General features: G+C 50.3%; 1 protein-coding gene across 1 annotated transcript; it reads left to right on the top strand.

Annotated features, from left to right (window-relative positions):
- The first annotated feature begins 6987 nt into the window (after positions 1–6987).
- LOC149521704 (uncharacterized) lies at positions 6988–22756 on the top strand. The gene is made up of 6 exons (XM_089773281.1): positions 6988–15168; positions 16189–16252; positions 16610–16947; positions 17582–17738; positions 17955–18084; positions 21516–22756. The coding sequence occupies exons 1-6, from the start codon at positions 7325–7327 to the stop codon at positions 21665–21667; spliced, it is 8685 nt and encodes a 2894-aa protein (XP_089629407.1). The 5' UTR covers positions 6988–7324; the 3' UTR covers positions 21668–22756.
- Positions 22757–27101: the final 4345 nt, after the last annotated feature.

Raw genomic sequence — 27101 nt, 5'->3', positions numbered from 1 at the left:
TCCAAGGCAGGAATAGAGTCTTATTATTCTGTTTTAAGTTTTAAAATTAGTATTGTAAAATAAGTAAAAAGGTAAAATAATAAATAAATATCTGTCAAAAAAAACCAGCATGATAATGCAAAGCCCACTAATCCTAATAAAAAAACCTATTCTAAAAAAACTGGTTTTGCCTTAAGAGCAGCAACGTCCTCCCATGCTTTGAGCATCAGTCCAGACCAATAGAACCCCACTCCTCTGCCCATAATCAATCCACAGACCATAAACTGGTAAATATAACATCGAATGGTGGGACAGAGAGAGTGTGTCTGTGTGTGTGTCCCTGTCTGTCTGTCTGCAGCAGCTGGCGCCCCAGGCAGAAGATGCGATCAGCGCCCCCGCCTGCACGGCCATCAATAACGTCATCCTGGGGCATCCGGGCCAGCAGCACCCTAGGCAACTGGCTAGTTTGCCTAGGCTCGTGGGCCGCCCCGTGTGTCTGTCTGTCTGTCTATGTAAGCATATGCTAACTGCTTTGCCATTGCATTCTCAATAAACACAGTGTATTGCCTTTTCCCCCATACAAATCCCGTGTGCTTTTTATAAAGCGTAACACCTGTGAGCAGGAGGCTCTTGGAGGGATGGAGAGGAGCAGGGGCAGGAAGAGGTGGAGCAGAAGGGGTAGAGGAGGGTCTGGGGTGGAGTGGCAGTGGGAAGAGGTGGGATGGAGGTGCAGACTTGAGAGAAGGGATTGAGGCGGAGCTTGGATGGAGTGATGAGTACCCCCTGGAGCCATAAGAAGCCAGCACCTGTGACAGCTGTGAATAAGCCACCCCCTGAGTGATGTAAGTTACACCTTCTTGAATGTCAGGGTAGACAGCAATATGTCGGGCAGGATTGCTGCTTGCAGGGGCCGAAGTAATTGAGTGCATGGGAGAGCTCTCTGCCCTTGGCTTTAGCAAGGCTTTTGATATGGTCTTCCACAATATTCTTGCCAGCAAGTTAAGGGTATGTGGATTAGATAAATGGACGGTAAGATGGATAGAAAGCTGGCTAGAAGGCCGGACCCAACGGGTAGTGATCAACAGCTCAATGTCAGGATGGCGGTCAGTTTCTAGCGGAGTGTCCCAAGGTTCGGTTCAAGGACCGGTTTTGTTCAATATCTTTATTAAGGACCTGTGTGAGAGGATGGATTGCACCCTCAGCAAGTTTGCAGATGACACTAAGCTAGGGGGAGAGTAGATACACTTGAGGGCAGAGATAGGGTCCAGAGTGACTTAGACAAATTGGAGGATCGGGCTGCAAGAAATCTGATGAGGTTCAACAAGGACAAGTGCAGAAGAATCCCAAGCATTGTTACAGGCTGGGGACCAACCAGCTAAGTAGCAGTTCTGCAGAAAAGGACCTGCGGGTTACAGTGGATGAGAAGCTGGATATGAGTCAACAGTGTGCCCTTGTAGCCAAGAAGGCTAATGGCATATTAGGGTGCATTAAGAGGAGCATTGCCAGCAGATCCAGAGATGTCATTATTCCCCTTTATTTGGCTCTGGTGGGGCCACGTCTGGGGTGTTCTGTTCCGTTCTGGGCCCCCCACTGTGGAGGGGATGTGGATGCGTTGGGGTGGGTCCGGTGGAGGGCAGCCAGGGAGATTGGGGAGCTGGAGCATATGACCTGTGGGGAGGGGCTGGGGGAGTTGGGTCTGTTTAGTCTGCAGAAGCGAAGAGTGAGGGGGGATTTGATGGCAGCCTTCAACTTCCTGAAGGGAGGTTTCAGGGGGGATGGAGAAGGGCTGTTCTCAGTGGTGGGCGATGGCGAGCAGGGAGCAATGGTCTTGGGTTGTGGTGGGGGAGGTCCAGGTTGGATATTGGAAAAAACTATTTCACTAGGAGAGTGGTGGGGCACTGGAATGGGTTCCCTAGGGAGGTGGTGGAGTCTCCATCCCTAGTGGTGTTTAAGTCTCAGCTTGACAAAGCCCTGGCCGGGTTGATTTAGTTGGGATTGGTCCTGCCTTGGGCGGGGGGCTGAACTTGACGACCTTCTAAGGTCTTTTCCAGCTCTATGATTCTATGATTCTATGAATTGCTGCTAGTGAAACAGGCAGGACTGAAACAGCAGAGGTCCTGCGTAAAAGGACTGAAATGTGCTGGCAGCGCTGGGTGATGGGCATTGATTAGGGCAGTGGGCACACTGGGCATGAGGGTGTGTGTCAGGATCAAGGTGCACTCAGAGCTGTGTGTGGTGAGCCAGGACTATGAGAGCAGGAAGGGCTGCTCACCATGCTCTAGTGCATAGCACAGTTGGGATGAGAGGGGCAGGAGTGGATCCGGATTGCGTTAGCTGTGAGCTGGGGAAAAGGGACGTTTCAACATGCTGACTCTAGGTATTAATGACTTGACAACTACTGAACTGATTTCCTGCAGAGCTCGGCTTGCTTTGCAGATCTCACGAACACTGACAAATGAGGGCAAGTCTGAAGCCTCTACCAGGCTGATCTCAGAAATGTTGAGCTCCAAGTTTGATGCAGTTCCCTGTGACTTCAGCGGGACACATGGTAGGAAAGGAAACATGGTTTAAATCACTAACCATGTAGCCAACTGCAATTCAATCGGTTACATGGTTAAACGTTGCCAGCCCCACCGACTGCTGGCCCCATGGGTTCCAGGTGGCTGCTGGCCCCATTGGCTGCTGGCTCCATGGGTTGCCAGCACGTGGGCTCCCAAACTCTTACATCCCTAATATGTGGGTGCACAGCCATTCTGAAAATCAGGCCTGCCTGGATTGCACCATTTGCAAGGTCGCATAAGAAATGTTGATCTGTATTATATTGTGTGTGGATATTGACTGACCAGAATTTGATAATGGCAAAGGGAGATACCATGTTTTAAGGCCTTCAAAAAGCAAAACTTCAACTATAATTCTGCATTTTCTTGACTGTTGCTTGTCTGATTTGTGAGCCTTGATGTTCCTTTCATGGTAGATTTGGTGTGAAGAACTTGACTAATTTGGAGTTTGCTAGCTTCCTCATCCAAAATCACATTTTTTTCTGGGTCAGAGGATTTTGTTAAAAATTACAACAAAAAAGAATGAAGAAGCTTTTGAATAGATGCTGATTCACACTGATCTGCTTTAGCTTGTAGAGCAACACTGACCCCCTCCATACCCAGGTATGCAACAGAGCTAAACTCTAAGGACCTGCTTCACCTGCACCTTGGGCAGTCATTTATAGCCCTGAAAAGTGAGCATAAAATGCTCCCCCTTTGGCACAATAATGTTTTTCACCCTTTTGTCACTGATGTAAATTACACTGTCAATTACAAGGCAACAGAGAATCAGGCCCCATGTTTGGCATTTCAATGCACTGACAACTAAAGTCTCCTAGGAAATGTTGACTTGTGCAGAGAGAGAAAAAAACCAACAACCCAGTATTGAAAAATCAGTCCCACCCCTGTGAGTCCTGCTCATCTGCAAATACGCTGGGACAGAAAAATAGCATGATTAGAACCCTGTTACTTTGTCACTGCCCCACCTTCTTTGTTATAACTCAGTAGGTTCCAGTTGGTGCAGCCTTTTTTGGATGGGATTATTGGCTGCTTCTTGGCCTCGACTGTTATAAAGTAACCCAATATCCTGCCCTCAGGGAGCAAAGTGTGCAAAGCCCATTCTTGAAAGGGAGAGTAGCAGCATCACCTGGGACAGCTGCTACCTGCCTGAGCAAACCTACAGGGGCTGAGTTAGAAGCTGCTTCGAAAAATGCCGGGGAAATTCCCCATCTTCTTTCTGATTGTGGCTGGGCTCCTGGGTCTATCTGGTGAGTGATTCTTTTTGTTCGTGGTCCAGCACTTTTCTGCCCTCCTGTTCATGTAGAAAAGTTAACAAGAAGAAAAGCTGTGCTTAATAGTGTGTGTGTGGCAGACTTTGAAAGGCAGGAAAGCAGCTCAGTCCTGTTTGTTTGCCCATCTTTGAAAGCTTAACTTTTTCTTTAAATTGTTTTATGGGAGGGAGTGTCTGAGGCCCCACGTGTGATCTGGGTTTCCGTATGCTAGGTCCTGGACACACGCTGAGTAAAAGTCCCTGCTTTGAAGTGCTTAGAGGTTAAATAAAGAACTGGTGGTAGGGGGAACAGAGAAATGAAGGGACTTGCTGAAAAATCACACAGAAGAACTGGGAATAGGACTTGAGTCTCAGATTAGCGTCCTTTGCACTAGAGACTGCTGCTTTTCAGTTGTCACCTGCTCTGTAACAAATGGCCTTTTGGGTCCGTTACTGGAAGGCAGACGAGCTTTCTGACATTTCCTTGGGAGTAGAATGTCCAACCACATTATCAGACAGATGTAAAATAAAAGACGAGCTTATAGTGCTGTCCTACCTAAGACTGGTTAGAAGGGTCGTTGTCATTCTCATACACCAGGGCTACGATCTCTGCTTTTCTAACTTGTATAATCCGCATGGGAGGATATCCTGCAAACACAAATATATTTCACTTCACTCACACAAGCAGCCTCATTGGTGTCTCTAGGATTGCTTGCATGAGTAAAGTTAAGCATGTGTGTCCAAAGGATCTCCCACCTATTTTGTTGAATCTCTTCCTCGTCTGTTTTTTTTTTAACCCCCATGCTAATAATTTGTACTTACTTATGAAATGTGTAAGTTCCAGATTCAGCAAATCACTGAGCAGCTGCTTAACTTGAAATATGCTTAGATTCAAGTAGGCTTAAAATGAAGCATGTGCCTAGGATCCTTGCTGAACTGAACCCTAAACTGTGAAAACGGTTTTGTTTCCATATTACAAAATCATAATCCAACATGATATTTTATATAGTCAGTATCTTATGTGCCAGCCTCCAGGCCAGGGGTAAGGAAGCTAAGGCCCCGGGGGTGGGGGAGGATCAGCCCCTGACTTGCCTTGATTTGGCCCCTGAGGGCTCCCCGCTCCAGCATTGGGGAGCCTGCGCTGGCGTTCCAGCTCCCATGCTGCCCCACTGCTGGGCTGGAACACACAAAATCTACTAGCCTGAGCCACCGTAGGCTCTGGTGTGCGAGGGGAATGTGGGAGTGTCTCCTCAGTTGGGGGCCACAGCAGTGAGGGTTGTTTTGTTTGCTTTTTGCTTCTCACTTGTGTGGACACCCTCCCCCCCCCCCCGACTGGTTTTTCTGTGGGTCAGTGGCCCCCAACCTTAAAAAATGGTTCCCAACCCCTGCTCTAAACTAGCAACGTAGATAACATTTGAAAAAGCTCCCATGTTACTTTCAAGAGAGTGCTCCCAATGGACAGCTGGTCGTACCCATTCTCCTAGAAGAGATTCTCCCCACCAGTAACTCCTAATCAGAATTGGCTTGACCAAAAATGCCAACCTTGGTCTTTGCTCTGCAACCAAAATCCTCAGGTTCTGGCATTCAGAGGTTCAATTTGAAATGCTGTGATCGGACGCTGTGTTGCCTTTTGTCAGACTCGCTAATTCAGTGAGAGCAGAAACACCTTTTAGCTTCCTCCACCTGAATTTGCAAACAGGCACTGAAAGACAAAGCTTGTGTTTGCTTTCCGGCACGGTTTAAAACAGGACTGTGAAGGAAACAAGAGAAAATATGTTCATAAAAAAATAGCCTTTTACATCACACCCCAAAGGCAAGGAAGTGTCTGGTTTTGATTGGAAGTGATGGGTCAGATAAACCAGGAGTCTCGGCCTTTTTTGTGCTGCTACAGCAACACAATGTGTCTTTACATTTGGGTTGATTTGCCATTGCATCCAGAGTTACAGCTGCTTTGTGCCAGTGGAGGGAGGCCACCTGACCAGCGTGCATTGGCGAATATATTCCTAATGCAGAACTTACCATTCATGAGGATTTATCAGGAGAGTTTTAATCAATATCAAGTCTTAAAGGAGAAACTTACTTTTTTGGATAAATGTTACCACCATGGTATTAATATTTGTTATCTAGAACCTTCTTGGTTGAAAGCGGTTGGACTGGGCAATGATCCTCTCAAAGGCTGTCTCGCGGTATGTCTACAGCACTACTGAACAGCCATGGCTGGCCTGTAGTAGCTGACTCAGACTGGAAAATTGCTGTGTAGCTGCTCAGTTTGGCCTGTAGTCTCTAATGCGGTGGTTCTCCACACAGTGAATCTGGCTATAGAGAAACCCTATTTTTAGTGAAAGAGTGACAATCCCAGACTTCAGTTCTGAGTCTCACCCTCCGAAGTCAAATGACATCGTAAGGAATCTTTCCTTTGACCTCAAAAGGTTCAGCTTAGGCCCATAGTGAAAATGTTCCATGAATGAGTTTCTGTAGTAGATGTGGGCTCTGCTGTGTAGTGGCTCAGAGCAGCAGCCCTATTGAGCTAAATAAGGTGGGGACTGGCCATTTTGAGTGCCCGAGACTCTGATTTTTGTAGCTACATTTTGGCTAGTGCTTGCTGCAGCCCTAAGCATAGGATTGCAAATGTTTCCTGTAAGCCTTGCACTTGTGCAGCCGCTCCGGAAAGTTTCAGGTGCCACCCAGCTGATTAGCAGAGTGCCCACAGCCCAGCTTTGTGTTTCTTCCGGTGGTGCACATTTTCACTTGCCTCGGCGCACATAAAAATGTATTCTGCACATGGATGAAAAAGATTAGCGGGACCATTGATTGCCCCCACAAATGAGCTACTTAGCCCAATTTTACAGCCTTTCCTCTGTGGGGCTACCATTACTCCTTGGCCCTGAAATAGAGAGCTGAGTCCTTGTTTGAAAACCAGGGCCACTATACAGAGGACAAAATGAATACATGTAGCTTTCTAAGCCAGGGCTTCATCATTTGTAGGGGTTGGCTTAGCATGAAGTTTGTAACCATGATCTACAGTCACTGGTGATACTCAGCAGTGACCATAATTTAGGGCCTGATTCCCCATTGGTCTGCACCTCAAGTTGCCATTTACCCCTGAGCAAAGTAACAGTTGGTGGTAAAGCGATCCATTCCAGTCTGGTGGCATTTTACACAAGTATTGCTGTGGTACGATGGATGACAAGAGGTGCAAGGCAGTGATTCAGGCCTCGCGGATTAGAGGTAGCAATTGGAGGCAAAGTTGAGGCGGGGCAATGCAGACTCTGCCTGTTCTTCAGTCAGTGTGAGTTTTGTACGGTGAGGTTTGGACTCAGCAGGACACTTAACATTCTGCTCCTCCTGCAGCCAACAAGCTACAAGTAAATTAACTGGAAAAGAGATAAAGGGCTTTTTCTATTCATTAGGTGCCTCCAGAAATGAACTTCATTCCAGTGAACCGGCAGACCAGCACTTTCTCCGAGAAACCCCACCGAACACAGAAAGCAGCCCACGGAGCAGTGCAGGGTTTTCCATCACAGAAGACGACACAGCCATGGTGACCTATAAATTGCAAAGTGCCACAAATGACCCTACAAACAACAGATCGCCCCAGTCCCATGGGTCAACAGCCAACTTCAGTGATCTGCACACCGTGACAACCTTTACAAAGGATACTGACAAGCTGCCTGCATTTGAACAAGTACAGACAGAGACAGGTGTTTTAAATATCCCTGGCCCTGGCAGTGTTACCAGTAGGCCCTTGAGTACCTTGAGCATTCCCATCTCAAGGGGGGAAATTGATTCTTCTGCCCTTATGAAAAATCCAAATGAGGTACCTCCGGGGAAAGCAGAAAGGGGAACTGCATTTGGAATCCATATAGCTAGCACCAGCCTTGACCTGTTCAGTCCCACTCCCAGGGAGAGGACACTCATAAAACCTCCTGCATTTCACCACTCCCGACCACCCGACGGTGTTGTGCAGACAGCAATGCCAAATCCCAGAATCTCTTCCATGACTTCGACACTAAATATCCATAAGCTGGACGAAAACCAAACCAAAACACCAGCCTCTTCGTTTCCCATCAAAACCGTGCAGACTCTCACAAAGACAGCAACAAATCAGTTACTGGCATTAATCCCTCTCACTCGCAAAAGGTTGAGAGAGAAGAGCCCAGAGCTGGATGTCCAAGCTTTTTTTGCTACTGGGATTCCCGCATCCCCAAAGGGGACTACTCTGCATCCAGATATCAGAGTCTTCTTTTCAGCCTCCTTGCAAACGCCAGTTTCAGAGGAACCTGCTGCAATCATTTCAAGGGCAAAGCAGCCTTCCCTAGCTACACCCCTCCAGAGAGATACAACGGGGAGTAAACCCATTGGTCCACAAAGAGTGGAAATGAATGGTTTTGGAAACCCAGCCCATCGGTATGCACTTCAGGTACCTCCACAAAATGGCACTCACCCCTCTCCATTGCTCACAATCCCAGAAACGCCTCCCCCAAATGCCTTACTGCACTCTTCGTTGCAAGTGCCCAGCACGAATCAATCACAGCCCTTCTCCTCATACCAGTTTGTCAACTCCAGTAAATTGGTCATTTTCCAGGAAATTGGTGAAGGTCTCAAACAAAACACAAGCCCAGCTCTGAGAAGTGATATGGGGCATCAGACAGTGGAGCAAAGATCTAAGACATCCAAATCCCCTAAGACCCTAAGGACGTCAGCTGATGATGGACATCCACTCAACCTACCACAGATGTTCCGCTTCAAACTATCCCCAAGCACCATAGGGCTTAAAGGGACATCACATATGCTCCTGCACCAGCAGAGCTTTTGGGACAATCACACAGATATGTCAGCCTCTGCGCATGCTGGGCCTCTGGCCCCAGCCACCTCCACCTCTGGACATGCCAGGCCTGTGGGATTGGCCACCTCCACCTCTTCCAACGCTGGGCCTGCAGCTCTGGCCACCCTCGCCTCTGCCCACACTGATGCAGACCCTCTGGGCATGTTCAATTTGGCCCTCAGTGGGCTTGCAGCTCCAGGCATGGCCGCTTCCAGGCACACTATGCCTGAAGCCCCGGATATGCCTGCCTTTCAGCACACCTGGCCAGAACCTCCAGTCACCTCCGCCTTTGCTCTCCTCAGGCCTGCAACCCTGCGAGCCTCGGCCCTCATGAAGCCTGCAGCCCCAGTCACCCCCGCCTCTGCCCACTCCGGACTTGAGGACACTTCCCCCTCCACCTCTGCCCATGCCGGACCTGAGGACCTGGCCACCTCTGCTTCTTCCTATGATGGGCCTCAGGTCCCATCCACCTCTGTCTCTCTCCACGCCAGGATTGAGGTCCTGTCCACTTCAATCTATGTCCACACCGGGCCTGAGGACTTGGCCATTCCCGTCTCTGCCCACACCCGGCCTGCAGCCCTGGCCACCCTTCCCACTGTCCACGGTGGGCCTGAAGACATGGGCACATCTGCCTTTGCCCACGCTGGACCTGAGGACTCAGCCACCTCTTTCTCTCCCCATGCCGAGCTTTCAGCCCCAGCCACCTCGACCTTGATCCATGCCAGGCCTGAGGATTTGGCCACTTCCTCCTCTACCCATGCCAGGACTTCCGGCCCAGCCACCCCCGCCTCATTCCATGCTGGGCCTGAGGACCCGGCCACCTACACCTTGGTCCACACCAGGCCTGAGGCTTTGACTGCCTCCACCTCTGTTCATGCTGGGCCTCAAGTCCCATCTATCTCCGTCTCTGTCCACGCCAGGCCTGTGGTCCCATCCACATTTGTCTCTGCCTATGCTGGGCCTGAAGTCCCAACCACTTCCATCTCTGCACATGCCAGGCCTCAGGTTTTGGTCACCTTAACCTCTGCCTACACAGGGCCTGTCCCCTTGACCACCTCCATATTTGACCATGCTTCACCTGATGCTCCGGCCACACCCTCCTCTGCCCACACCAGATCTGAGGATTTGGCTACCTCCTCTTCTCCCCACACTGAGCCTTCAGCCCCAGCCACCCCCGCATTAGTCCAAACTGGGCCTGAGGATACAGCCACACCCGCCTTGTTCCACACCAGGCCTGAGGTCCTGGCCACCGCCGTCTCTACCGACGCAGGGCCTGAGGACCCGACCCCTTCTGTCTCTTCCCACACTGGGCCTGAGGTCCCAACCACCTCCATCTTAGCCTTTGCCCAAGTTGCACCTGAGGACTTGGCCACCTCCTCCTCTCCCAATGCTGGGCCTTCAGCCCCATCAACCCCCGCCTTAGTCCACACCGGGCCTGAAGTCCCAACCATCTTCATCTCTGCCCACACCAGGTCTGAGGTACCAGCCACCTCTGTCTCTACTCGCGCTGGGCCTGAGGACCCGTCCACCTCTGCCTCTGCCCACGCCGAGCCTGAGGATCTGGCCACCTCCATCTCTGCCCATGCTGAGCCTGAGGATCTGACCACCTTTGCCTCTTCCTATGATGGGCCTCAGGTCCCATCCACATCTGTCCCTGCCCACGCCAGGCCTCAGGTCCAGTCCACATCTGTCTCTGCCCATGCCAGGCCTGAAGTCCCGTCCACCTCTGTCTCTGTCTCTGTCCACGCTGGGCCTCAGGTCCTGTGCACATCTGTCTCTGTCCATGCCAGGATTGGGGTCCTGTCCACTTCCATCTATGTCCACACCAGGCCTGAAGACTCAGCCATTCCTGTCTCTGCCCACACCCGGCCTGCAGCCCTGGCCACCCTTGCCCCTGTCCACGGTGGACCTGAAGACATGGGCACATCTGCCTTTGCCCAAGCTGGACCTGAGGACTCAGCCACCTCTTTCTCTCCCCATGCCGAGCTTTCAGCCCCAGCCACCTCGATCTTGGTCCATGCCAGGCCTAAGGACTTGGCCACTTCCTCCTCTACCCATGCCAGGTCTTCAGCCCCAGCCACCCCCGCGTCGGTCAATGCTGGGTCTGAAGACCCGGCCACCTCCACCTCGGTCCACGCCAGGCCTGAGGATTTGACTACCTCCACCTCTGCTCATGCCGGGCCTCAAGTCCCATCCACCTCCATCTCTGTCCCTGCCAGGCCTGCAGTCCCATCCACATTTGTCTCCGCCTACGCTGGGCCTGAAGTCCCAACCACTTCCATCTCTGCACATGCCAGGCCTCAGGTTCTGGTCACCTTCACCTCTGCCTACACAGGGCCTGCCCCCTTGACCTCCTCCACCTTTGACCATGCTGCCCCGGATGCTCCAGCCACATCCTCCTCTGCTCACACCAGACCTGAGGACTTGGCTACCTCCTCTTCTCCTGATGCTGAGCCTTCAGCCCCAGCTACCCCCACCTTAGTCCACACTGGGCCTGAGGACACAGCCACCCCCGCCTTCATCCACACCAGGCCTAAGTTCCTGGCCACCGCCGTCTCTCCCTACTTAGGGCCTGAGGACCCGACCCCTTCTGCCTTTTCCCACGTCGAGCCTGAGGTCCCAACCACCTCCATCTTAGCCTTTGCCCAAGTTGCACCTGAGGACTTGGCTACCTCCTCCTCTCCCAATGCTGGGCCTTCAGCCCCATCAACCCCCACCTTAGCCCACACCGGTCCTGAGGTCCCGTCCACCTCCGTCTCTGCCCACACCAGTCTTGAGGTCCCGTCCACCTCCGTCTCTGCCCACACCAGTCTTGAGGTCCCGTCCACCTCCGTCTTTGCCCACGCTGGAGTTGTGGCCCTGACCAACTCTGCTTCTCCCCATGCTGGGCCTTCAGCCCAAGTCCCCACCACCTTAGTCTATGCTGGGCCAGAGGACCCAGCCACCCCCACCTTGGTCCACACCAGACCTGACAATCCAGCCACTTCCACCTCTGCCCATACCCGGCTTGAAGACCTGGCCACCCCCGCCTCTGCCCATTCCAGGCCTAAGATCCTGGCCACTTTCACCTCTGTCCATGCAGGGCCTAACATCCAGGCCACCTCCATCTCTGACCATACTAGGCCTGAAGACCTGGCCACCCCTGCCTCTGCCCACTCTGGGCCTGAGGTCCCGGCCACCTCTATCTCTTCCCACACTAGGCCTGAGGACCCAGCCACCTCTTCCTCTGCCCATGTTGGGCCTGAGGACCTGGCCCCCTCTGCCTCTACCCAGGCTGGGCCTGAAGTTCTGTCCACATCCATGTCTGCCCAGGCCAGAGCTGTGGCCCCAGCCTACTCTGTTTCTTCGCCTGACTTTCTGGCTCCCTCTGCTTCTGTCCTTGCCAGGCCTGAGGTCCTGTCCACCTCTGTCTCTTTCCACACAAGGCCTGTGGTCCCAGCCACCTCTTCCTCTGCCCAGGCCAGGACTGCAGCCCTGGCCCATTCCACCTCTTCTTATGCCAAGAGTTCCATGCCGGTGGATACATCTGCTTCTGCTGTGGCCAGGTATCCTGTGCCGGACGGTACATCTGCTTCCATGCAACATGGGCATCCTTCACAACACATTTCTGTTCATTTTGGATCTCAACTAGATGTCCCCACGATGCCATACCTGAGCACCCTGAAAGATGCCGACGGTGAGAGAATTCCTCAATTCTTTGCTCCGACGGATAATGCTGGTACTTTCCCAATATCCCTGTTAGCCCACCCATCCCCTGGATCCTCCGTGTTCCCTGGCCACAAGGACCTTCTTAGCTTGGGTACTTCAGCTTTCCAAAACTGGCATCCTGACAGCCTTGACCCATCCCTGGCCCACACTCTAGTAAACCTGCCTAGCTTAACAACATCCCCGGGGGAGTTGGTGCTTAGCAGTCCTGCTAAGGCTCTGGACCCTCTGGCACAAGAGCTGTCCCAGCAGTTCAATTACTCAGATGTCACAGCTTCTCAAAGCCTTTATACTTTCATGGCCAGTCACCTGCTGCTCCTATTGCCAGCCCAGTTTTTGTCCTCCTGGGTTGGAAATTCTGAGGACATGGTGTGTTTACAACCCATGAAAAATGCCCCTCTGTCGGCAGTACACCCTGACACCAGTGGTGAGGGTCAGTCTTCCATTCAGAGAATGCCATTGTTATTGACCTTACTTAAGGCTTCAGTGCTGAACACTGCACCTTTAAAAGAAACGAGTCCCTCCAACAGAATTCTGGTTAAACCTGGTTTTGTCTTTTTACCTTCTGATAAAAGAGAACTCCAAGAGTTACCACCTCTTGGGGCAGAAGGGAAACATGTTGCTTCTTTCTGTGTCACCAATAAGCAAGACCTGGGTTTGGTTACTGCCAAAAGCAGCCATGGGCGCTTGATGGGGAATAGTCCCCGTCATACCACTGAAACCCTCCCTTCCACCACTGTTTTCTACCAACCAGAGAAGCGAGTAATGGCACAGCCAGCACTTTCTGGTCTTCTAAATGATGCAACAATCGCCAGTTTATTTGGCTTCAGCGCCTCAGCATCAAAGCATTTGCCTTCTACGCTGATGGAGCTGAGCACCACAAAGCAGCCCTTCCGTACAAAGAGCTCGCCTGAAGAGGTCCAGTTGCCTGTTCTCCATTCTAAAGAGGCAAAAGAGAATAATTCACTTTTATCTAGTCAAATCTCTGCAACGCATCTTAACTCAGCCACTTTGCCGTTAACGCCACCTCCCCAGCATAGCTCAAAATCGTCATTGCATGCACTTTCCACAATTGGCGTGCTGAGCTCTGACTCCAGGATCTCTTCACTGTTAGCCGGGGGGCACTCCAGCTCTTACCTTCTAACTCCAGGTCTGTTTACAAAGTTAAGGAGTGTGGGTCGGCAACAGCTTAATACGGAATTAATTCTACAAACCACTAATCAACATCGTTACTCAGCCTTTACTTCCTCTTCTGCTGAGAAGAGACAGATGGAATCCTTGAATTTGTCCTCAGCTGGTAGCACAAAACTCCCTCTAAAGATATCCACAAGCATCACACCTTCACGGTCCACCTCACTCAAACCCTTAAGTACTGAGTCACTTGGAAAACCTTCCTTGCAAATTCAGTTTGTACCCAGCACGGTGTCATCTTCCTCAACACTTCCAACTAGAAACAATCACAAAGATTTAGCAGGAACGGGTGATTTCTATTCAGAAGGGGTCATGGCACATCATCCAGCAACACAAACCCTCACAGCTTCCATGAATCGTGACCTCTCTAAGCTCTTTGAGTTGATTCCCAGCATAACTAAGCCCTCCCCAGTAGGAGAGAAACCCGTGTGGTCAGTTCTCACACAGTTTTCAACAAAGAGCCGCCAAATAAATGCAACGGTTTCTGGGAAACTTCTTGGTAGCGTCACAGACCCACAGAGACATTCCAGGACATCTGCAGAAGAATCTTCACGGATATTTGGGAGCGCCCACCATGCATTAAGTCTGAAAGACGGCCTAATCAGGATTATGGCTGTTGGGGGGCTCTCCCTGCCAAATGTGGAAGGAAAAGCAAAATCAATTCAGAATGTTCCAGAAACCAACATACATGCAAGACAAAAAGGAACAGATGAGCTCCAGGGGAAAAGTAGCACAACGGCAGCCTTGCCTGGCAATGCGGTGGAGCATCCAGCTACCATGGTTCTTGGTAACTGGCTCCCTTCAACATTAGGACAGCCACGAGATTCTGCAGGGTCTACAGCTCTTCAAAGAGACAGGAGATTAACATCAAGCACTTTGTGTTCTCCATCAGCTTCTCCTTTGGCCGTTCCAGACAATCAGGTAAGTGCTTCGCTAACGAGCACAGAAGCATTATTCCCGGTCCCTTCAAATACCAGCTCTGACTTGAACACTTTGCAGCCAAATATTGCCAGAACGAATGAGACCCCGGTGGTTTCACAAGCAGCAAGTAAAGACAACAGCCGGCATGGTGAAGTGACAGCTGGCCAGTTGGCTGCTCCAACGCTTCTGTCTCAGTTGCTTCATTTGTCATCAAGCCTGCAAAGTCGCCCGCCGGAGAGGAGATCTTTGGAAGACAATGTGAAAAATGATCCTTGGCATTCTTCCTCCCACACTCACATCCCTCTGGCCTCTCTGTTTTTTGCTGCTCTTCAGGCCAAAACATCTCTGGCAATAAAACTGCCTGCCTCTGCTGATAGACTTGAGGCTAAGGTTATAAACCAGTCACCTCTCTTCCGGGTACTGGCACTGAGTGACTCCGAGCCACTTCTAACAAAAGATCGAACCCAGTTCCAGCCAGCCTTGGAAAGTCCTTCAGATTCTTCTGAGGTCCCAATGGCCTTTGCATCAAAGGAGGATTCCTCACTAGATGTTACTGACCGTGGGTCATTAGATCAGCCCTCTGTGCGCACAGAGCGCGAGCAGGTTAGAACAAGCAAAATGACCGAAGATAAAGCTGAGGACTTGGTAACGGCTGTGCTGCTGCCGGATTCCGGTCCCAGCACTTTTGAGAGCGGGGCGCAGCCGAGTTTTATGCAGGCAGACGATGTTCTTCAGGATGGGTAATTATGATGCTGGGAACCTTTGGGGAGATTCATGCTGGGAACCTTTGGGGAGATTCGTGCGTTCAAAGGGTTGAACATGCTAATTTATTCACAGCAGGGGGTGACTAGCTGGCCCTGTGACACCCCCTCCAGCCCAAGGAAGGGCAGGGACAACCCACCTCTGCCCCAGGCCCTGCCCTTCCCTATCCTTGCTCCATGCCCACCCCACTTCTTCCCCCAAGTGAGGCAGCCTGGGGGACTAGCGGGACCAGTGGTCCGGCCCCTCTGCACTCACCAGCAGCAGCAAGGAAAATGGAACAACGTGACCCCAGCTCATTCTGCTTCCTTGCTGCATCGTTTCACTCCCCGATGGGGAGTGTGGGGGCGGTCCCTCCCTCCTCTGAGCACCTAGGCTGGAGGAGCAGAGCGAGCTGGAACTGGGTTGCTCTGTTTCCTCTGCCGCTGCGTGCAGGAAGGCCGACCCCTGCTGTGGGTATCTCCCCCCCACACTATTTCCTGCTGGTTGGCCCCTTGCCCCTCCCACTCATGGCACTGGACCCCTCAAGAACCTTCCCCCCCATGCATCTCCCCGACCCACAGGGCAGTAACGCGGGGAAGCTGCAGTGCTATTTTAAAAATGGTTAGTCCAGTGGTGGGCAGCCTGCAGTCTGTGGGCCGCATGCAGCCCATCGGGGCTCCGTGTGTGGCCGGTGTGACGTTGCCCACACACGGGGTTGCCAAATTCTACTGGCTTTTTGTCCAAACGTGGTTTTCTTACCTACCCATATTGCTAACGTGCACACACACGCAAAGGAAGGGCACAGGAAGGGAGGGGCATGCTGATTGCACGCACCGCTGACTGTGAGAGCCCTGCGCTCCCTCTGCAGCCAATCAAAGCCCTGCTATGGTTCAATCGGCACCTGCACAGTCTAGACACACAAGTGCAGATTGCACAACTACCCTATCACAGGAGACTGGCCTGGTCACCTTGCGGCCCCCTGAGATGAAGAAGGGCCGCTCATGCTGCCCACTCACTAGCCTAGTTTCCTATTATTACGGGCTTAGTACTTCCCACATGGCTTCACATTTGGATAACTCCGAGGTGCGTTGTGAACCTGCCTTTCAGGCACCAACATTGCCCTTTGGGCCTGATTTTTTTAACAGCAGCTTTCCAATTTTGTGCCTGTATTTTTGCTCCTCCCACACTATCGGTGGGTGCAGTTTTGCAGGCGCAATCATTTGCCGGCGCCATCATGTGTCTAGTGGCATGATTGTGCCCACCCGTAAGGCAGATGTCTGTGTAAACCAGCACGTGCAGTGATGTGCAAGTGCATGGAGCCAAGCTGAGATGGTTCTGGAAACATGTGGCTTTCTCATGACGCAATGTACAGAGTCCACTTGGCTCTTGCAAAGGTTTCGGTGCTTTGAGTGGAATAATAAAACTTGACTCGAGTCTCAGGTCCTCCATGAAATAAACAGCTCCACCGGGGGACTGAATCCCATGCACCTTGCTGTTTATCCCCAGTGTTTGGCATTGGAGAAGGCTTTTATCCCCTCCCCCTCCAGCTTTGCAGTCATATCCGATGACGCCTGTGGCTCTGGGAACTACACTGTGCAGATGAGTTTGCGTCCCGTTGGGGCTGGGCTCCACGAAGCAGCACCTCCCCCGGAGACCTTCCTGGCTGTCGTCACCCTGCAGAGCAACGGCAGCCGCTCCACGGTGAGGATCCACTCGTGCTGCGTGACGCCCGCGGCCAGGCCAGAGGGGCCGGATGCCATGTGCTGTCTATTCCCCAGGTCAGACCCAGGGCTGCTGTGAGAGCTGGCAGAGGCTGAGCATTATAGCTAGGGCCTGTGCTGGGAATGGGCGAGGGAGGGGGACAGCTACTTTTTCTAATATCTCATTGCTCCTTAGGGAACCCCCGGGGGCTCTGATCCCAGTCACTTGCTGTGGGATCTCGGCTACGTTACTCCCCTTGTCTGTGTCTCCATCTCTTTGCAGCAGCACTGGGATGCTGCTCCCTCCCCTCTCCGGATCGGAGTGTCCAGGCACTTGAGGATTCATGTGTTAATGATTATAAAGTATGTCAGAGATGGCGAGCCAAGTAGTAGCATTAGCACTGAGAAGGGCTTATGGGCTGGTACTGCTGGGTCACCTCTGCACTGCTTACGAGCCAGTCTGGATCAGTCAGGGAATAGTAAGCGGCGTTGCAATGGCAGGCCGGACAGCTGCAGTGAAATCAGCATTCGGTAAAATTGCTCTCGGCACGTGGTCTCCACCAGAACAGCTACAATCCTGTAAGGTGTCCAAGCTGAGATCATAGTAACATGCCAGGGACTTTTGGCTTAACCGCCTATGCACAGTGATGCTGGGACACCCCATGGGAGGGGGGCTGCTGGAAGTGAAACTGGATTCCCTTGTCTTTGCCAGGCTGCCAGTCGGATGCAGACACATCCAATTACTGCAGAACAATAAATCCAGCACTGCCAGCTTCACCGTGCAGCTGTTCCAGATGCTGAACCACTCCACAGCATATTTGCACTGCAAATTCGCTATCTGCCTGAATGACCATGCAGGGTGTGAGCAGGTATGTGTGCAGGTCCGTCAGTGCAGGGCCTCTAGTACCAGCAGGGAGCAATGGGATATGGGTATGATGCTGACAGAGAGGGTTTGAAATGACCCAAAGCTTGTCCTGTGATAAAAGCTAATTTAGATGAACCAGCAAAGATCCCCCGTTGGCAGGGACGGCCCGTCCATATAGGTGAACTAGGACATTCAAATGGTTTTTTTACGTCTTTCTCAGAATTGCTATGAAAACAGGGAGACGATTCCCCAGCAAAGTGACCGAAGCAGCTTTAGAAACCTGCACTCTCTGATCTCTGTTGGCCCGGTTTTGGAAGGAAAGCCTGGATTTCTAGAGAAGCAGGCGGAAGGTGGGTGTCACTCTCTGTTGCATCTCACGTGCTATTGGCGAGTTGGCAGCTCTTCCTCCTGTGGGACTGGGTAGTGGGTTAGAAACTCACTCTGCGGTTTGAGCCCACACAACCAGTGCCCCCTGGAATGTAATCCCCAGGGCTCAGAAGGATAGGCCTGCATTGATTTTTCCAGCCTGGTGTGAATTTCCTGCAATTTATGACAAATATTTTGGCTTACAAAGCTCTTAAGGAGAATTAAATTGCTGGCGCTTTCTTTGCCACTAGTACCAAGTTCCCCGTAAAGCTGCATGATCAGATCTCTCAAACAAGGGGGGATGGAAGGGGCTCACTTCATCAGCACGGCACGGCTCGAAAATGGCTCTGAGCTCTAGCATCCGTCTCAATACCAGGGACTGGCATGCTGCCTTCCTGAACAGTCAGGGAAATATCATGGTTCAGCACCAGTCTATGGACTGGCTGATGAGAAACACTGCTCTAGACCACCGTCAGGTGCAAGCAACACAGGCCTTGTACCAGCCAGCCCTCTGTGCTGTCCAGTAGGAAGTAGGCAGGCCCACTGGCAGTAATACCGGGCCCCAGGACAGAAAATGAATGGGCCCCCTGCCTTCTCCCACAAATGGAGCCAGTACTGTGAATTAGCGAATATAACCCGCAGGTTATACACATTTTACAAACCCTGCTCCGCACCCCCTCCCCGGCGGGGTATACATGTCCGCCTCTTAGACAAGCTGATTTTTACTCAAAAGAAGACAAGACTAACATAATAAAATCAGCTGGTTAATTTCTTTATGGACAAAATATTTAAAATCTTCTATCTTCTCCCATTCGTCAGGAAGACATTGCCCAACAGATGTCCATGCTCGAACTGAAAGGTTGTTTCTTTTCATAAATTTGTAAACCCAGTTACCCGAGTCCCCTTTAAAATCATTAATTTTCATCTCCTCAGCAATAAGTCGAGGCTTGAGCTTTATGGCTACCATTGACACCACACATTGGCTATTGCAAGAACCCACTTTACCAGGATTTCTTTTAGTTTTGGCCACTTGGCTTCCTTTCGTTGGCGCGCTCTTTTCCGAGGATTTAATTTCTCAATCTCCGCTTCTTCTTTTCTTCACTCCCAAACAGACTTTTCGTTGACGGTTCATTACCTGTGGGTTATGTACGTCCGTGGGTAATCTACAATTTTTTTTACACATGAAAGAAAAACTGTGGGTAATACACGAGTACATATTATACAGGGATGCAGGTTATATACGCTAATTTATGGTAGTTCACTTCCCGCCAGCCCAGAGAAACCCTTCCCACGCCTGCTTCCTGGCCAGAGGACCCACACCTGGAAGAGCCTCGGATCGGCTGCAGTTGTGTCTCGCCTCCATTCTGTAGTCCCGACCTGCTCTGGGGAAAAGCGTCTCTCCAAAGGCGCTCTCATGTAGGGTCCTGTGGTATTTGCTACTCAGCAGCCCTGGAACCTGCAGAGGGAGTATCAAAAACATCTTTGGAGAGATGCTTTTCCCTGGAACAGGCTGGGTCTGAGGAAGGGAGGGGAGGCGCAGCTGGGGCCAGCCTGAGAGTCTCTTCTGGCAGAGGGTAAATGGGTGCTTGGACCTTCGCTGGGCAAGGGGGGAGTCTGCGGGTGGAAAGAGTGGAGTCGAGGGCTGTCTGCCCTATAGGGGGCTCCACTTTCCATCCACACATCCGTGCAGCACACCCGGGCAATTTAAAAGGGCCCATTGGGGTTCCCAGCTGCTACTATGGCAGCAGTGGCTGGGATTCCTGCGGCTCTTTTAAATCATCCAGGTCTCTGGGCAATTGGCCCTTTTGCCCCCCTCCCTCCCACTGACGGGTCTGGAACTAGGTCCTCATCTGGTGTAAATTAGCATAGCTGCATTGAAGTCAATGAAGCTGCGCTGATCAGCACCAGCAAAGAATCCAGCCCTGAGTGTTTTAATCACTGTGGCACAGCTGGGTTTGCTGCAGAAGCTATTTTGAAAATGCACAATGGAGACAGAGGAGACGTAGGGCCTTTTACTCGCAGTGAGGCAAGACCATGCTAGGAAATGCTTTCATCTTCCATTGTAAGTGTCGCAACAATAAAGAGCCAACCTGGGAAATTCTGCAAGGGCAACATTCAGTCCTGTGCCAGAGAACCAGCACAAACCGAAGTGCTGTTTTAAGCTGGTCTCTCAGCGTGGGACTTAGCTGCCTGCCACTCAGATCTGGTTTCTTTTCCCTGAATCCCAAGCACAGTGGTTAATCAATGGCAGATCCAGTAGATTTTCCCTTTGGACACATCCTTTTTCAAACAGGACCAGCCACCAAATATCTGGGGGTCATCTGGGGGCTCCGTGCTTCCCAAACTTTTAAGAGAACCCTTTAAATGAAGCTGATTGATAAAGATAGCAAAAATGTTGATGGGCAAAATCTCTCCTTTTTTGGTTGGCATTAGAAATGCTGCTGGAAAATGTCACTGCAAATGTAGTAAAAAAATGGAATGTGGGAAAACTGTAACCACCCCTGACCTGAAAGTAACTGGATTGTGGTAGAAATGAGGGGAAAGAAAAGGGGTAGTCTGTTAGATTTTCCCTGGGACTTACAAATCAAAGAGTAGTGCAGCCATTTTAGTGCCAAGCCAGTAAGGATGTTAAACAGTTAACTGATGAGCATACCAGCAAGTATGCTTACCAGGTAACTGTATAACAGACACTTGCTGGTGAACTCTGGGGGGCTGCCAGCTGTGCTAAGCAGGAGCAGCCGCAGCTACAGAGAGGCTGGCGGGACGGGACCCCGGGGCTGGGTGGCAGGCCGGGCGGCAGGCCCTAATTTTAAACAGTTAATTGGTTAAGCACTAGCATTTAACTGGTTAACCATTTTAACATCCCTACAAACCAGTTTTTGTTCTCAGGTTTTGTACTGGAAGAATTCAGGATAAGAGATAGTGGCCCTTTCACATTGTACTGTAGCTTACCCCATAGAAACCACACTGAAGTCATTTGCATTAGTGTAATTGAGAGGAGAGCAGAGCTGAATTTTGTAAAGGCAGGCTTCAAGGAGCTGTTTACACTGGGTGTCAAAAGGGGCTTTTTCACCCACAGCAGCCTTTTCGTTAGTCAGATACCACTGAAATATTAGAGACCCGGGAGAGAGATTCAATTTGGCATTTCACAGACTATAACATTTTTATTAAATCTATAGACATTGCCCCTTTGAGACACTTAATTTCTCAAATCTTTGTCAAATTTATTTTCACAACAGCTTCTGCTGGGCTTCTGCCACAAAGAAGCTGAAGTGCTTGCAAAGCTGTTATCCATGTGGGCTGCCCCAGGGATGGGGACTTTGCAGAACTTCCTGGCACGGTGGAGAAAGCAGAGCCAGGTTGAGACACGGCTTCTGCTGTGCAGTTCACATCTGGATTCCCTTGCTCTTTTCAGGCCCCAGCTCTGCTGTGCTGATCCCAGTTGTTTTAGGCTCACTGACCGGTGTTGCTGTCCTAGGAAGCATCTTCATCTGTCTCTGGCTGCACCTCAGGTGCAAAACCAAGAGTCTGTGCAGTCCCCAATGTGGAGAAACCTACAGCCTGTGACCCACAAGTGCCTGGCTGATCCCGATGTCTCCATGCTGCTGCTAGGTGAATCAGAACAGCATTGGATTTGATTTGCACACTGTGTTGCTTTCATAGAGCTGCTGCTGGCCCAAAGACTGAGGAATCCAGTCTCTGCTTTTAAATATTTATCTCCTTTCCTTCCGTCAGCATGAGGGAGCCTAAGAATTGGAGCGTAGAGGGAGAGTATGACAGCAGGACACCGCAACAAAAGAGGAGACGCCATTTAAAATTCTCTCTCCACCAGGTTCGAACACTTGTGGCTGTTCACAGAATGTGAAAATAGAAATGAAAGTTGGGCACGCACAAAAAAAAGACCTGCTCAGTAATGCTGTGTATAAAACCAACAGCTATGAAAAGGACTGGAGGGCTCTGACAAATCATAGGACTGGAAGAGACCTCAGGAAGTTGAGTCCAACCCCCTGCCCAAAGCAGGACCAATCCCAACTAAAATGTCCGAGCCAGGGCTTTGCCAAGTCGGCACTTAAAAACTCTAGGGATGGAGATTCTACCACTTCCATAGGGAACCCATCCCAGTGCTTCACCACCCTGCTAGTGAAGTAGTTTTTCCTAATATCCAACCTAGACCTCCCCCACTGTAACTTGAGGTCATTGCTCCTCGTACTGTCATCTGACGCCATTGAGAACAGCCTCGCTCCATCCTCTTTGGAACCCCCGTTCAGGTAGTTAAAGGCTGCTATCAAAATAATCAAATGCTGGCAGGTATATGAGGCAGATTTGCAGACTTCTCTGCTCTGGTTGTGTTGCTTCGGTTTCCCAGTGGGTGTGGAACCAGCATAGCAAAGCTGTGGCCGTGCCCCCAATGTACTCTGGCAGATCATGTCCATGTTGACATCTTAACTATGAAAGGGGAATCGGCTCCTGACATTTCCTGGATGGATAAGTGAGTGGTTGTGAGACCAGCAAGAAACCTACTCTTCCACGAGGAGTGGAAGTTCCACGAGGAGTAACGGTAGTTCGAATTAGAGAACCTAATTCGAACTACCTACTCCATGCCACACGTAGCCACGGGCACGGAGTCCGCACTAAGGGGGATTTAAAAATGGCAGCGCCCGGCAAGATGCAAATGAAGCCTGGGATATTTAAATCCCGGGCTTCATTTGCAACTTCGGCGAGAGTCCTGTGGTTACATGCATCTGACGAAGTGGGTCTTTGCCCACGAAAGCTTATGCTCCTACACTTCAGTTAGTCTATAAGGTGCCACAGGACTCCTTGCCGCTTTTGCAGATTCAGACTAACACAGCTACCCCTCTGATACTTGACATTTGCAACTTCGAATGCCTACATTAGCCACCCTAGTTCAAACTAGGGTGGCAGTGTAGACATACCCCTGGTTATTGTGAAATTTCACACGAACCTTGCGATAATGCCCCATAGTTATGATCTTGAAGGCCCCAGGCACTGTAGGGTCATTAATGATCGGAACCCCAGCTACAAAGTGCGAGGGGTCAATTATCATTTCCCCCCCTTGAGGCAGAACTGGGAATGTTTCCCTTAGTACACAAGTCAGTCTGTTTGTTCTGAGTGCAGTGTGGCCGTGTAGAGGAACAGCAGTGCTGCTGAAAACTGTCAGAACTCTGTACTTCACTGGGAATCCCCATGCTAGGAAAATATAATTTGTGATGCCATCTGAGGGCCACACCTTTGACTTTTGAGGAAGATGTAGGAAGTGGCTGCATCTCTGCATAAAGGTTTATTTTCGATTGCATGCCAGCTTACTCACCATACATAGGGTGGAACCGTTTGCTTTCCCCTTCATTTGAGCTAACACAAGCTCTCCAAACTTCGCATACGCTTTGCCCGTCTCCCTGCACCTAGACATGGGAAAAAGAACCCTCTGCTTCTGAGACTAAACCCTTCCAGCAGTCCTGAGCCCTGGCTCAGATGCTTCTGAGAACCCTGAGCCTGCCAGTGCAGTTTGTTTCCTCGATGGGAAATAGGCTTGGGGTGTGAAGAGGTTATTTTGATCACTGCATGGAAAGCATAGTGCTTTCCTAGCCCCAGAAGGAAATAGAGCCGCAAAGGTGTTTCTCTCCCTGCACCAGAGTTCCAGTTCACTGCTCTGACAACCAGAACTTTGCATTCCTGTGGGCCAGGCGGAAACTTCAATGCAAGATCGTCATGAGTGCACCTCAACCCATAGGGCACCATGGGGCCTTTACAAGCTTGCATTTGTCAACAGGCACCTGATTAATTAACAGGAGGCTGATTCATTTCACTGATGTGTGATTCATACAATGCTCAGAAAATCTGTGTCTGTGCTGCTTTCTTTGGCTACATCTAGACTACCCACAGCTTCTGAAAGAAGATATGCAAATTAGGCGTGAATTTGCATATCTTCTTCTGATCCCTTTTTCGGAAGATTTTTTTCAGGAAAAAAAAAGCAGTCTAGACGGCAGTTTGCGCGTGTAATCCCCCTCTTTCCAAAGAACCCTGTAAACCTTTATTTTTTGAGGAATAAGGATTCTTTCAAAAAAAGGGGGGATTTGTGTGAAGACCCCTGTCTAGACTGCTTTTTTTTCCGAAAAAAACTCTTCTGAAATAGGGATTGGAAGAAGATATGCAAATATGCTCCTAATTTGCATATCTTCTTTCAGGAGCCATGGGTAGTCTAGACGTGCCTTTTGAGGAGATCAGTTTTATAAAGAAGTCCTAAAAGTAGCATGAGAATATACACATCAGAAGAGACACAGTGTGCATTTACCTCCCCCACTGGGTTCCTCACTTCCTCCTTAGATAGGAAAACTGGGTGAAAACTCCAGTTTGGGAGAGTTCTGGTGGAGATCCAGCTGGAGGGAGAGCTGCCAAGGAAACCCAGCAACAACTTGTGGCATGCCACTTGCTATTCTTAGAAGCAAAACGTGTGTGTAGTCCAGTTGTGCAAGAGGGAAGATTCCATTGCCGGGGTGTTGGCCTCAGAAATTTGAATACCAAAAGTGGAACCAGGAGACAAAGACTAACACAATTCCTGCTTCTGCCACATAGCATTGTAGCTCATGCCCCATGCAACAAATACCATGTCCGCTTTGGGAAGTACAGGCGACCCCCGGCTTACAACTGCCCAACTTACAACTCCCCCATTTACAACCATTGTTTTCATGCAAGATAGCTCCTAAAACCCTCCAATTTACATCCGCAGCTCACATTTATGACGGTGTAGAATGCAGACTCCACACATCGTCCCAAAACAGGAAACGTACAAAGTCAGTCAGACTCGCCACTCTGCAACTGCTGCTTGAACTGCGCGCATCTCTGCCACATTCACTTTTTAGTTATTTTTGTGCATTATTTGAACTATTTAGTTTAGTTTTCCTCCATTTCCGTAGACAATTTTGGTATTTTGAGGGTATGACATGGATTTCCAGGAACAGAACCGTCATTTATAACATTGCACCTATGGGAAATAAGAGTTCGACTTACAACGGCTCGACTGACGATAGTTCTCCAGGAACCAATTAGGTTGTAAGTGTGGGGGTCGCCTGTATGTCTTCAGCTAGACATCAGGAATACAGATGCACTAATAATTGACAGGATACATGAGAGCATGTTGCACTGGTTTACTCCCAATTTAAGGTGACAGCAGGCTCCCTCTGGGAGAAGATAGAACAAAAAGCCCTTCAGCTAATTTACAAATGGCTGATTACCTATGATAAGGTTAGTCCTCATGGGGTCTAGGCCCTCTTTAAGGCCTCTCTTTAAAGCTTAGTGCCAATGAGAATCAGACTCTGTGGCTACATCTACACTGGCGAGATCTTGCGCAAAAACTCTTTAGTGCAAGAGTTCTTGCGTTAACGTAGTTGCGCAAGAGAGTGTCTACACTGGCATGTGCTTTTGCGCAAAAGCATCCTTGCCAGTGTAGACGCTGTCTTGCTCAAGAAAGCTCTGATGGCCATTTTAACCATAGAGCTTTCTTGTGCAAGAAATTCATGTTGCCTGTCTACACTGGCCTCTTGCGCAAGAACAGTTGTGCAAAAAGGCTTATTCCTGAGCGGGAGCGTCAGAGTTGTGGCGCAAGAAGCCCTGATTTCATACATTAGTACGTCAGTTTACTTGTGCAAGAACACGTGGCCAGTGTAGACAGGCAGCAAGTTTTTGCGCAAGAGCGGCAGCTTTTACGCAGGATCACGCCAGTGTAGACACAGCCTGTATGTTTATAAATGGGCATTGCTTCATTCTCCACTAAAATGCAGCCGTGTTTGAAGCATACAACAGTGTTGTTTATGCAGGAAGAGATGCAACAGGGTATCCTAGCTAATGGACACTACAAGGGGATATTTAGATAGATACGTTGTTCAGGACACCAGACTTCACACAATTTCTGCCTAAGCCTCTACCACTCGTTCAGTTCTTGGGACTTTTATCTGCCCCTTGCTTCTCAGGCACTTGAATATCTGGTTCATCCTGTAGGTAATAGCCCTTCCTATCCTCTCTCTCTCTGCTTCTTTTTAACACTTTCTCAGTTTCATGCTTTCTATTCCCCTTGGGTCTGTGCGGGGCCATTCTCATTTGTCTTCTCCTGTGTCACCTGGAGTATTTTTGTCATATTCCTTTATTTACAGCCACCTGCCCTGGGGAACATGGCAAGTCTGCAGCACTAGACCCCTCTGGATTTATCTTTAAATAAAACCCCTTTCACCTTTTGACCTACAAACCACCTACTGAGGAGTTGGGAGTGCCTAGAGGACTCCTTTAGCTGCAAATGTCCGATCCTGTTCAAGCAAGCGCAAGGCTATGTTTGCCTACATTGCAGTTGTGGTGGAACAGGGGCATTTGCGTGGTTCCTTTTTGCATTGCAGTTTCCACTATATTTATCCATATCCACAATACTAGAGGGATGGACAATCTTATAAAAGCCTGGAGAAGGAGGCTCAGACTCTGCATTATGTTTTGAACCGAACTACTTTTGAGGATGTGGGTGAGGGGTACTCCTGGCCTCAGTGCCATTCAGGGTTTGGCACGATATGCTAGGATCTGTTAACATGACGTCTTGGCAGATGATTAAAAGTCACATTTGGACCCACCTTTTGGCAGTGTGCAACACAACGCACCTCACACCCCACCCCACCCTCTTTCTAGTGCAAATGAGTATCAGGAAGCAGTCTCCCTGGGTTCCTTCCTGATACCAGACAAGCAGAAGGCAGTTGGCAGGGCTGCCGCTTCCTCATGCTTTCACAATGCACCGGTGCTCGGGCAGTTGAACAGTTTTCAATACGGGTGATTTTGAAGGAGAGTGGGTCAGGTTGCCTAGCGGAGGCTTTGGGCAGGTGCACCAAGTGACGCACAAGCGATGGAGGAGGGTCTATGCTGTGACATGCTCCCCCTGTCTGCTCCTGGATTCCAGCTCCGACAAGGACACTCCCCCCCCTCCAAACTCTGAGGTGTCAATCAACCTGCC

This window comes from Pelodiscus sinensis, chromosome 25 (assembly GCF_052426305.1).
Source record: "Pelodiscus sinensis isolate ZL-2025 chromosome 25, ASM5242630v1, whole genome shotgun sequence".
Taxonomy (NCBI): Eukaryota; Metazoa; Chordata; order Testudines; family Trionychidae; genus Pelodiscus; species Pelodiscus sinensis.
Note: the sequence above shows the minus strand (reverse complement) of the source record. Positions and strands in the feature narration are given on the sequence as shown.

Coding starts and splice junctions, on each gene's coding strand:
- LOC149521704 (XM_089773281.1), top strand. CDS start 7,325: ATGGTGACCTATAAATTGCAAAGTGCCACAAATGACCCTACAAACAAC. Junction 16,253..16,609: donor CACATTTGGATAACTCCGAG/GTGCGTTGTGAA, acceptor CTCGAGTCTCAG/GTCCTCCATGAAATAAACAG. Junction 17,739..17,954: donor ACCATGCAGGGTGTGAGCAG/GTATGTGTGCAG, acceptor CGTCTTTCTCAG/AATTGCTATGAAAACAGGGA.